This window comes from Phasianus colchicus, chromosome 6 (genome assembly GCF_987193195.1).
Source record: "Phasianus colchicus chromosome 6, bPhaCol1.hap1.1, whole genome shotgun sequence".
Lineage (NCBI taxonomy): Eukaryota > Metazoa > Chordata > Aves > Galliformes > Phasianidae > Phasianus > Phasianus colchicus.
The window spans coordinates 10,906,669-10,918,239 of NC_143441.1; the positions used below are offsets into that span (position 1 = coordinate 10,906,669).

The 11,571-nt window shown below is 48.5% G+C and overlaps 1 protein-coding gene across 1 annotated transcript; it reads left to right on the forward strand.

Annotated features, from left to right (window-relative positions):
* Positions 1-6,508, forward strand: CLEC3B (C-type lectin domain family 3 member B). The gene is made up of 3 exons (XM_031590351.2): positions 1-237; positions 3,423-3,521; positions 4,719-6,508. The coding sequence occupies exons 1-3, from the start codon at positions 132-134 to the stop codon at positions 5,117-5,119; spliced, it is 606 nt and encodes a 201-aa protein (XP_031446211.2). The 5' UTR covers positions 1-131; the 3' UTR covers positions 5,120-6,508.
* The last annotated feature ends 5,063 nt before the right edge of the window (positions 6,509-11,571 follow it).

An 11,571-nucleotide genomic window follows, 5' to 3' on the forward strand; every position in this document is an offset into this window, starting at 1 on the left:
GCTGCTTGGGCCCTCCCTGCGGCCGCTGGAAGCCGCGAGCAGCGCGGGGCCAGCTTCTTGGCCAGACGCTGCTGATTAAAGCCGGCGTGTTGGGCCGAGCACAGTCAGTCCCGCTCAGCTCAGTGCTCGGCATGGCGCTGCGGGGAGCCTGCCTGCTGCTCTGCCTCGTCTCCCTCGCCCACATCTCCGTCCAGCAGAACGGCAAGGGCAGGCAGAAGCTGTTGGCCTCCAAGAAAGGTAAGGGCCAAGTCTGCGGGATCCTGCCTGGCGTGAGGGGCAATCGGCGCAGTTAGGGGAGCTCTAATGGAGCTTTTAGCTTTTAAAAACCCAAGGAAGTCTCATTTTCTTTTAACACCTGTAGGAATGCTTTCGTAAGTTAGAAAGGATAGAGGAGTGTTTTGGGCAGGTTGCTGTACTGAATGCGTGTGGTGGGGCAACATGAGGGTCAGAGGGCACCGTGTTTTCTGTGTCCTCCTCAAGGCTCTCCCCAAACTTCCCCTCTGCTATAGTCTTCCTTCCTCCAGCCCCTACCTCTGCTCATTCATTTTCCAGAAGCTAAGTGGCAGCTGTGGCGGAGCTGCAGCCAGGAGCAGACAGCAATACATCACCTATTACAGGCAGCATGGCTCATCATTTTCAAGTGCTTTTCTTCTCATCCCTCCTCTCCTCAGCCCAGAGCAGACACCCAGAGCACAGAGCAGGCGGTGAGCTGCTTTGCAGGCTCTTTGCTCTTCGGAGCAAGCGAGAGTGGGAAGGAAGCATCCCAGGAATTCACTTGGCTGTGCTCTCCCGCAGCTATTTTTGTCAGATCCCATCCTTGAGAAACTTTTTCTCCCAGTGGACCTCTCTATGAAATTGGTGCAGATCTGCTTAGTCCACAGCAGTGGTTTCTGCCTGTGTTGTATAGCAAAAATACCACCTTGCAAGAGGAATCTCATTTCTTAGGGAGATCTTATCTATCATTGGAAGTGATGGGAGCCCCATCTCCTGGGGCTCCTCTTCATCCCTTGCCACCTCCAAGCCCACTCATGGTAAGGATGTGATGTCACTCTCCTGTCCGCCATCCTTGCTCCTGTCCTGCTTGGTGGCCAGATGAAGGGAGTGAAAACCACCAGCAATCCCCTCGCAGTCCCCCTGCCCTTCACTGGGGTGGCTTGGACAGGGCAAAGTCATGGGAGTGTTGGGGCATTTTGTTGGGTTTGTATTTCTTAATCTGTGTGGCCAAGCCACAAACAGAAGAAATCAATGCTTTGAGCCAAAGCCTTTTCAGCTCTTTTTTCTCTTCTCTTTCTTTGCGCTATTTCTTTTCTTTCTTCATGATGTAATTATTGCTTACATTTGGATCTCCTTCAGAGCAAAAACGGTGCCGTTTCACCAAGAAAAACCCAAAACTACCATTTCAAAAATGCTGAAATAACACATTCACTTTGCCTGTTGTTTTATCCCCCTCTCAAATTGCTCCCAGTAATTGCTCCAGCTGCAGCACTTCAGCAAATCCTCTCCAAACCCCAGTGGGGTGGGGGTGGCCAGTTGCAGGGGTAATGCCACTGGGAGAGGGTGCAGACTAGGGACCCCCAGCACTATGGGCTTCCTCTGATTGCAGCCAGGCAGAGTCCATGAGGGCATGGAGGGAGCACCTCTGTGTAGCTCCTACACATATTTTTACGGTATTTGGAGTCCAGATGCAGGTACTTGCAAATCAGTGGGTAGAGGTTGACATGGACTCTGCTCCTGACTCTGCCCCAATTCCTGTGTGATTTCAGAGCCTCAATGTCAGTAAGCAAGAGACTTCAGAAAGTGCCTGCAGACATTTCCAGCAACACAAACCCCATGCAGAGGTTCTCCGTCCCCTCCTGTGCTCCAGGAACATGCTGGGCTGAGGCACAGCTTATGCAACATGCCTTTGCAACAAGTAAAATCAGCCCTGAGTCCCCATTTGCAGCCTCAAACACATTGCTTACGAACTTTTCATAACCAGAGCGTCACGACCCAGCTCTTTCTGCAGTTCCCTTCTCTTCTTGTCCCTGTCCTCAGCCTTCTAGCTCAGGGGTGGCCAGCCCAGGACTTACTCTGGCTCCCAGGGACAGCACTGGCACACTGCTGGCTTCAGAGCCCCAAAACCAACTGCAACAGCTTTGATCACAGCTTACAGAGATGAGCTTTCAGGAAATAAAGGTGCAGAGACAAATACTACTCTTGCTCCCAGGCAGAGCAACGAATGGAGCTGCCCTGGCAAGACTCACTGAGAGTGCCTCACCATGGCCTTTGGATATTACTTAAACCTGAGGGACATTTGTTCTGCTAGAAAAGAGGCTTATATGGATAAACAACTGTGCTAATTAGCTGTTTCCCACAAAGTATTTTCATCAAGGCATTAAAATAATACCTAGTGCCTGAATCGCAACTGAACCCATTAAAGTTAATTGAGCAAGGAGCAAAGCAGCTGAAGGCTCTCCTCCTGGTCTGTTTGTGCTTTTGTGTGCATGACACATGTAATCTTCAGGCTGGTGGTTTGGTGAGCATCCAAGTTCCTTCCCCACTTGCCTCAGTTGATGGCACAGCTCCACAGCTCCCTGACCCCAAAGGAAGGCTCTTTTGCTGCTTTGTGGGCAAACTGAGGAGTGACAGGTATAGAGCAATGACCACAAATGCCTCTATGTCCCATCTTCCACTTCCTCCATCCCATACCAGTCCTTCTGTGCAGGAGAAATCGGAGAGAGAAGAGCTGGTACTAAGCCATGTGTTGGTGACCTTCCTGGTAACAGCGTGATCCATGATACAGGACTCCATTTAATGCTAGCAAAATCTTACTGAAGGGATGAGTTTCTTGCACTCATTCTCCTCACTGTGTCTTAGGAGACATCACTGTGGCTTGCAGTAGAGAAAGGCTAACTTTACAAAGGAGGCTGTGATGAAAATGTGCTTCACTTCTCACCTAAAGAAGCCACAGGTGACACTTTTCACCAGTGTTCTTCCCAGAATAATTTTGGGCAGGTCTCCCCATGCAGTACTAATGTACAGCAGCCCAAATGCTGTAGCTTGAGCAGCCCGCTGCAGTGGTGCTGCTATTACCACAACTCCCCTGCTAGAAACATCGTGAATATTAAGCCATGGTGCTTGGATCAGCCATGTCATTCACCCAGAACCAGCAGTCCCAGGACTGGTACCACCACTGCCCACTCTTGAATCCAGCAGTTGGTGGTTAATAAGTGAGGAGAGCGATGCCCCAAAACCCAGCCTGAGGGACCTGGGCTGATGGTGCAGTCAGACTAGTGAGTAAATGCTATCTGATTGACTGTGGGAATCTTTTTTGTCTTTCTTTGTGGGGAGGGAATTGGGGATTTTTGATTATAGGAACAGTTCCAGCTGCCTCCTTTGGGGCTGTGGTGGATGTTTATGCTCTCTCTGGATTTCTCCAACAGATGGTGTGAGTCTCAAAATGATTGAAGACCTGAAGGCCATGATTGACAACATCTCTCAGGAGGTTGCTCTACTGAAGGAAAAGCAAGCACTTCAGACAGGTAAAGGACTCCTTGAAGAAGGCTTGGCTTTTGCTTAGAGAGTGGAGGTGCTTTTAAAGCGGTTAGCATTGTTCCATGTGACCAGGGATACCCAAGCAGGCCACGATGATGTGTCCATCACATGGAGCAAACTGGGGATCAAAGCAAAGCATGGTCTCTCTGCAGCTCCTCCAGGCACAGGAAGCGCCTCAGGCAGTTAATGATAAGCGTTGTGCAGCATATGGCCCCTTTCTTTATGCCTTAGAGCTTCTCATTTGCAAAGCTATTGATATTTCTATGATACTAAGCCAGATGTTCATTTTCCATTACGAATCAGCAAGACGGGTGATAGATTATTCTCCACTTCAGTCAGATGAGCTTTATTCTTTGCCTCAGGCTTTTGTCTGAAGCCTGGGGAGCTGGTTACCTAATCCCTCATACATTCCATGCTCTTGCCCAGGCGACTCCGCTGGGGATTGATCCCCCCATGCCTTATGTGACAGGCATGGAGTACAGGCCCCAAAATTTCTTTTTCCAGATGTGCTCCATGGTTATTCTGTGCAAATTCCATGACACCAGTAGGATCTGCAGAACACGAAACAGAAATACACTAAAAGTGCAAGTTAAGGAGAATTTTCTCCCTAAAAGAAAAGAAACACAAGCAAAATCAAGGCTTTAGATTCAAGCTCAGTCATTGAAATGTAAGCAGTCTGGATATTAATGCATAGCTCTGATTAGCTATTCTTTGGATGGAGTACCCTGTATTCTCAGGGTTTAAAGCTTAAAAATTAAAAGGTTGCTATTCTTAACAATGAAATCAGAGGCAAATAGAAATTTCCTCTGAAGACCTCCACCTCTGCAAGCACAACACTTCTGATCAAAACCTATAAAAAAGACATTTTTTTCACTCTTGCATAATCAAGATGGTTGAACTGCAATTGCAGGCTGCTGGCTGCTTTTCCCTAAATGCCCAGCCCCCAGCAGAGATATGTTGTACCCCAAGGAACTCAATCCAGAGAGTGTAGCCTCAACTTGAGCACACTAAGGATGGGATCACCCCTGGGACCTTTCTGGGAGGCTGTTTCCAAATGTGGAGGCCACGTTCCTCCTGTGACAACGAGGGGCCCTGAGGGATGCACATGCTGTGCTTGCTGGATGTCCATTTTAAACCCAATTCTCTTCTTGTCTCTCTGTTCCATTCACGTGGCAACTTCTCAGTCTGCCTGAAAGGCACCAAAATTCACCTGAAGTGCTTCCTGGCGTTCTCTGAGAGCAAGACATATCACGAAGCCAGCGAGCACTGCATCTCGCAGGGCGGCACGCTGGGCACGCCGCAGGGTGGAGAGGAGAACGACGCGCTCTATGACTACATGCGCAAGAGCATCGGGAACGAGGCAGAGATCTGGCTGGGCCTCAACGACATGGCAGCTGAGGGCAAGTGGGTTGACATGACGGGTGGCCCCATCCGCTACAAGAACTGGGAGACCGAGATCACCACACAGCCCGATGGCGGCAAGCTGGAAAACTGCGCGGCCTTGTCAGGGGTGGCGGTGGGCAAGTGGTTTGACAAGCGGTGCAAGGAGCAGCTGCCCTACGTCTGCCAGTTCATGATCGTGTAGCGGGGCTCTGTAGAGCTGTAGGATGGCTACCTGCACGCCCACACACCCACACGCACCTCCACGTAGCGCCGCGACCGAGGCAGCCGCCATGGCCTGGTATCAGGTCGGAGCTGCGCTGCCTTTCACTCGGCTGCATCCAGCCCCATTTGCATCCCTCTCCCTATGGCATGATGTATAGATATATTTTTGTACACGGGGAACTGATGAGGTGGTTTCGATGAAGACCCGGTGTGACAGCCCAGCCTCATCAACAGCCACGTGAGCTGCCAGGGCTGTCTTTCCGCAGCCTCTGTTGCCACTTTGCTGAACCTTGCTGGGACACGGCAATGCCAGTCTGTGCCTTCTCCTCCGGCCTCGCTCCCCTGCAGGCCCTGGCACAGGGATCAGGGTCCTGTCTCAGAGAGCAGTGCGTGTTATTTCTGCTTTGTGCTCAGATCCATTGGCCTTGTACCCAAGCACTGTTGGAACTGTTGGCCCAGTGTCACGCTGCTCAAGGGGCTGGCATGCTGAGAGGAAAAGTGTCTTTCTCACAAGCATTCCCCTTTTTTTGATCCTTTTCTCATCAGTCAGAAGAAAGTGCTTCATTTATCTCAGTGAGGGAGCTAGCCCCAGCGTCACATCTTTCAAAATTCCTGCCATAAGCTTTATTTATCCTCCTGCCCCACACAGGAAGCAGTGATTACTTGCAGCATACTCAGTCAAAGATATTATTGGGAGCAGAAGGTGAAGGTACTAGGTAAACAAAAAATCTGCAACGCTATCAGGTAATATGCTGCTCTATAGAAGGCAACTAGCTACCAAAAGTAAACCCTGAACAAGTCTGACTTTAGCCACTTTAGGAGTTTTAGGGCCTGTATTAGTGATGAATTACTCCAGTCCTTTTTGGTCAAGGCCCAGTCCTCAGCAAACACAAATGTGCTGAGTATCACATGCAGTGGTAAAGATGAAGACCTGGCCTTGGTAACTTTCTGCTGAGAAAAGGGTTGAAAAAATTGAAATATAAATTGGCATCATGGGAAGGCAATCACAGTCTTGCTGACACTGATTTGCTGACTTCTGGCCAAAGCATACCAGTGGCTCTTTGATGCCCAGTGCTTGGTACCAGCCCAGTTCTTTGGATTACACATCCCTAGCATGGCTAGGCAGAGGGCAGCCTGATGGGAATCATATGTTCATGGGGAGCCCTTAGGAGAAGTGTTTCCATTTGCTGCTTTGCCTAAACCCAGCATGGTGATGGGGCTTCTAGGATGTCATGTGGGAGAGCCAAGCTGCAGGGGTCAAAACACACACACACACAGTGCATACTTCCCAGGCTGTCATTATTGCCAAACTTTCTGCTGTTCAGATGAATACAAAATAAAAATATATATAGCTTGCTGAAGGAATGGAGTTGAGTCAGTGTGGTTGGACTGCTTCCTTCTCCTTCGCCTTTCTCTTCAAAACAGCACCGGGGACCTTTCTGAGGGTAGGGGACATAGGAGGCAGAGGGCAAAAGCAGGAAGCAAAAGTCCACTGTTCTGTAGGATTGTCCCTCCTCTTATTATTCCAGTCAGAGGCAGGGAATCCTTTTACAGGAAAATAACATTTCCTCCCTCCTCTTGCTGCTGGGAATTTTCAGGAGCCAACCCAGAAGAAAGGACCTTCCCTTGCCCGTGTCTGGCAGCAGTGGCAATACTGGAGAGGTGACCCTTCCCCACCTGCCTACCTCCTCCTTTGTAGCCAGCAGAGCTGTGGCAGCACTAAGCATCCCCCTCCTTCCCTCAGTGACATGGTGAGAGTTTCTCCCTCCTCCTCCTTCCCCTCAGTGTCCCCAAAGACCACGCAGAGCTGTGGAAGGCAGAGCTTGCCAGAAGGCCAAGACAGCATCCTATGAGGTAGCTCATCTCCACGCATGCTCTCTGGTTCCCTAGACAGATGATCTCTCCAATTCTGAGATGTATATGAAGGCAAAGTAGCAAAGCCCAAAGCCTTGCTGGCTTTAATCTTGATTGCTCATAAACTGCAAGGTCTTAAAATGCAAATGCACAGTCAGAGATATAAAGAGAAGTCTTTTATAATAGCCCAGGAACAAGAGGGGCAGTGTGAAAGCCGCAGGTCTTGGCAGTGCTGGGCTGTGGGGAAGATGCAGGTGCACAGAGTGTGAACCTTAAAAACAGCCCTGGAGAACAATGCCAGAGGATATTCCCCATGGGAACACTAAGGAGTCAATCTGTCAAAAACTACAGTTTTTTTCTCTCTCTTGCTGCCTCTTTTCACAGCATTCTGCTCCCACCAGGCACTGTCCTTCCCAGATAGTTGGCTCTTCCGGAGTTGGGATGAGCGTGGGGAAAGGTGACATTGCTCCTGCCATCTTGCTGGACCTGGGATGCCGTGCCTCACCTTGTACACCTAGGGGTACACTTAAGAGTTTAGAAGTTCTCTACACGCTGCTCTACATTATGAATTTTCTTTTAAAAGCTAAAGATGTACTATTCTTAACACGGGGAGGAGTTGAGATTTTGCATCAGCAGTTTCTTGGTGGTAGACTCTCTGGAAGATGCCTTATCCACAGTTACTTCTTTTTGTTCAGCCTTTTGAAGGCCAGAATTCACATCTTTCCTCTGTCCTGGCTCCACCTCCTTCTGTCACAGGACTGGGGCATCGAGGCTGTTCTGATGTCTCCAAACCTTACAGCAAGGCCAGATAAACCCCATTAAAATAGCAGTATGTGATAAGATTTTGTGCCACCGACCATGCTGCTCAGCTGACTTTCCACTTGCGTTGCAGAGCAGAAAGATGAAGTGTGGAAGGCACACGTATTCATAAGAGAAGAAAGGCTTCTGGCTGATGTCCTAGAAAGTGTTACCCAGCACTATGCCATCCACAGCTGATTTCAACAGAGCAACACCAATATACCCAACTGATGCTCCTGGCCCCAGTCCACCAAGTTCCTTAAGTAAAGGCAAAGGACCACTTGGTTAAAAGTGGAATGGCTAACCACAGAACAGTTACTACCATGCTGAAGTGTCCTGCTAAGCAAGGGGCATAAGTGCACAGTCAGTGGCACATGGTCTTACACAACACCTTCTACTTTAATAATATTTAGATGCAGTCCCATCCCACTATCTTCTGCAAGGAACTGCTCCCAAACATCTCTGCTCCCTCATGTGATAACAGGAAAACACTCACCTTGCTGGGGCTAAGACCATTGGAGGAGTGCACTGGCAGCCCTCAAAGTGAAGGAGCCAAACCGTATTATTTTCATGGGATTTACCCTTAGATACAGCCCCTATTTAAGCACTGAATCCTCCTTCAGTACTGGATCCCTCCATCTCTCATTTTGCAAATAAAATAAGAAGTCACAACTATCCATCTCAGAAGCCCCTGTACAAACCACAGAGCTGTGAGGTTCAGCAAACAAAGCTGAAGCTCACAGTTGCTGGGAGAATAAATATAAAACAACTTGGAGTTGCTACACTGATGGAGCATAAAAAGCATCACCTTAGAGACAGAAAACAAAGCAGGGAGGAGAGAACATCAGTGGCGTGCAGAGTGCTTAATCTACCTGACAGTATCCCAAAGCATCCTCAGTATGGAAGCACCCAGTGGGAGGTCAAGGGTAACACCTGGGGCTGTGGCAGATGCTGCTAAAAAGAAAATCACCATGATAGAAACAACAGGTGGCTTCTCTCAGTTCCACGTGGACATGACAGAGCTGTGAAACCTCCATGCTGGGGCCTGGGCCACTGGAACCAGCAGCATAACCATGTGTAAGTAGAGAGCTGCTTGCAGAATAGCCATGTCTTGGCTTCTCCCTGCAAGAGAGCTATCTTCAGCCTTTGGAAAGGGCAGTGTGAGGCAGCTGCTTGGCAGCCCTACAGGCTGGCAATGACAAGCAGGTCTGAAGGAGTGATGTTTACAAAAGCACTACTTTGGAAGCATTGTGTCTTATAAAAGAGAATGTCAATCTCAGCCTTCCAGGACTGACACAGATACTGAGCAAGGAGTTCTGCTGCTGCTTTGCCAAGAGTGACCAGAAGATGAAAACTGAAGCTCCATGCAGTGATTCAGCCAAAAGAAAACTGAAAACAACTTCACCAAATCCCCCTGAAGAAAACAAGATACATTGTACATTAGATGATCAGTCCCCAAACACAACTAACAAGTAGGTAGATGTAGTGAATCAGCCTAACAGCAGTGTCATATTGCTCTGCGTTTGCAAGAGAACCATTCAGGTTGGAAAAGACCACTGAGATCACATTGTCCAGCTGCCAACTCACCCCCACCATGCCCACTGCCCACGTCCCTCAGTGCCACATCCACACAATCCTTCAACACCTCCAGGGACGGTGACTGCATCACCTCCCTGGGCAGCCTGTGCCACTGCATCACTGCTCTTTCTGAGAAGAAATTCCTCCTAATATCCAACCTGAACCTTCCCCTGGCACAGCTTGAGGCCATCCCCTCTTGTCCTATCACTTTTACACGGAAGAAGAATCTGACCCCCACCTCGCCACAACCTCATTTTCAGGCATTTGAAGAGAGCAATAAGGTCTCCCCTGTGTCTCAACTTCTCCACTTGCCTGTGTACCAGCTGGTGTAGAACACACACAGGGATACTGGCTCCTGTATGTCATTCTATAATATGTCAGAACAGAAAGCCAAATGCTCAAGTATGCCTTAAAACATCAACTTTTAGGAAATGGTCCAGAAATAGCATCCGTTAAAAACATGGTGAAACAATTGTCTCCATTGAAAACTGAGGACTTGGGAGGAGCAGCCTGGGTGGGGTGCCATGTATCTACAGCCGTTGACTGACAATTTTCCACACAGCCTAGAAACTCTATGTGCTTTCAAGAAAGAGGCACAGCAACAGGCAGTGCTTCCTAATGATAAATGAAAACATACCCTCTGGAAAGAAAGGAAAGCACAGCATGTCATTGTAGCATGTCACCCAAGAAAGGGAGTCAAACCTGAAAGCATGTAACTGAGGAAAAAAACTCCTACGTGTCAAATGTGAAAAGCATGAAAACAAGCAAAAACAGTCATCCAGATTTCTTCCTTCTCTTAAATATTTACCTGAATTGTTTTGTTGGTCTATAGGGAGAATAGCCTGCTTTCAAACCTGCTGGAACTGCAAGTATAAGTAGCATCCACAGTCAGAAGTAAAACCACCTCACAACTTCAAGTGATAAATTCACTCTGAATAGAGAGCACACATCTGTGGAGGAAAAACTGCAGTGAGCAGGGTGTGCATCCAAAAGCAAATGGGCAGTCTTTGGTTCTATGATGATCAGGGGGCCTTGATAACCTGAGAGGTACATAGAAAGTCCTGATTGTGAGGCCTGGGATCTGGCTGCATCAAGGGCAGCTTTGTGGCTCCTCTCCTCTTTGAGGAAGAATGAGAGAGCTGTCAGGATCTTCTGGGACACCTCCCACTTCAGCTCTCACTTGACCACGTGTGGTCTCGTGATGGAGCAAGCTGGCCATTGCTAAAAAGCTCAGAGCAGACAAGGGTAAATTCTTACACCGACCCTCAACACTTAAATGTCAGAAAGATCCAGAAAAAATGTTCACTCAGAATAAGGGATAAGTTTCACCTTAATGATTAGAACATAAATTTGGTGTCTGAGCCTCAAATAATGATACTTCAGAAGTGAAGTGGTACATTATCTTCATCTATATTGACATCATGGTAGCAGGGCAAATTTCCTGTTATAAACACCACAACCCCAACAAGAAACCATTGAACCTCTTATTGTTGTGGCTTGCACTTCTCACCAGTGACCCAAACGTGCACATAAGAGCACATGACTGGCTATGCAACTGAAAGGATGCACTATGCTACCAACAGCAAAGCAGGTTCTCTAGAAACTCACTGCTGTTGACTAAGGAGATGAAGCTACTGATATATCAACATGCTTCAGGCTGACCTTGTACTCCACACAGCTGCAACACTCACCAAAGTCCATGCAGGTTTTCCCGGTGTGAAATCCTCAGTACTGAACATTTACAACTAGCTAGTAAGATTATCCCTCCCTCTTTTCCCTGCAAGAATACTTGCTCCTGAAATCCTGAAGGAGGCTTCTCAGCTCCACAGCATTGTCGAGGGGTGCTTGTGGATCAGAGAAGCATCAGAGAAGATCTTCTGCTTCTGGATCTTTTCCCAGTCACTCCAGCGGAGGCTGTTCCCATGCAGGAAGCCATATCGAGCTGGTGGGGCTGCAGAGACCTCTGAAGGATGACTCCAGCCTTTCAGAGTGATGTTCAAATCTTTAGAAGTTCCCAGTATTTCGTTGTCCCACAACGTCAGAGGCAGATGGATGGTGGTATGGCAGTAGGGGACAAACCTTCTCTGCAGTATTTCCATTACATTTTGTAGTCATGCAGCAGATGGCAGCAGAGGGGCAGTCTGCCAGAATGGTACCTGACATGGAAGTGAGTATGTAGCAAAGGTATGCCATTCCATTCCT

Coding starts and splice junctions, on each gene's coding strand:
- CLEC3B (XM_031590351.2), top strand. CDS start 132: ATGGCGCTGCGGGGAGCCTGCCTGCTGCTCTGCCTCGTCTCCCTCGCC. Junction 238..3,422: donor GCTGTTGGCCTCCAAGAAAG/GTAAGGGCCAAG, acceptor TTTCTCCAACAG/ATGGTGTGAGTCTCAAAATG. Junction 3,522..4,718: donor AAAGCAAGCACTTCAGACAG/GTAAAGGACTCC, acceptor GCAACTTCTCAG/TCTGCCTGAAAGGCACCAAA.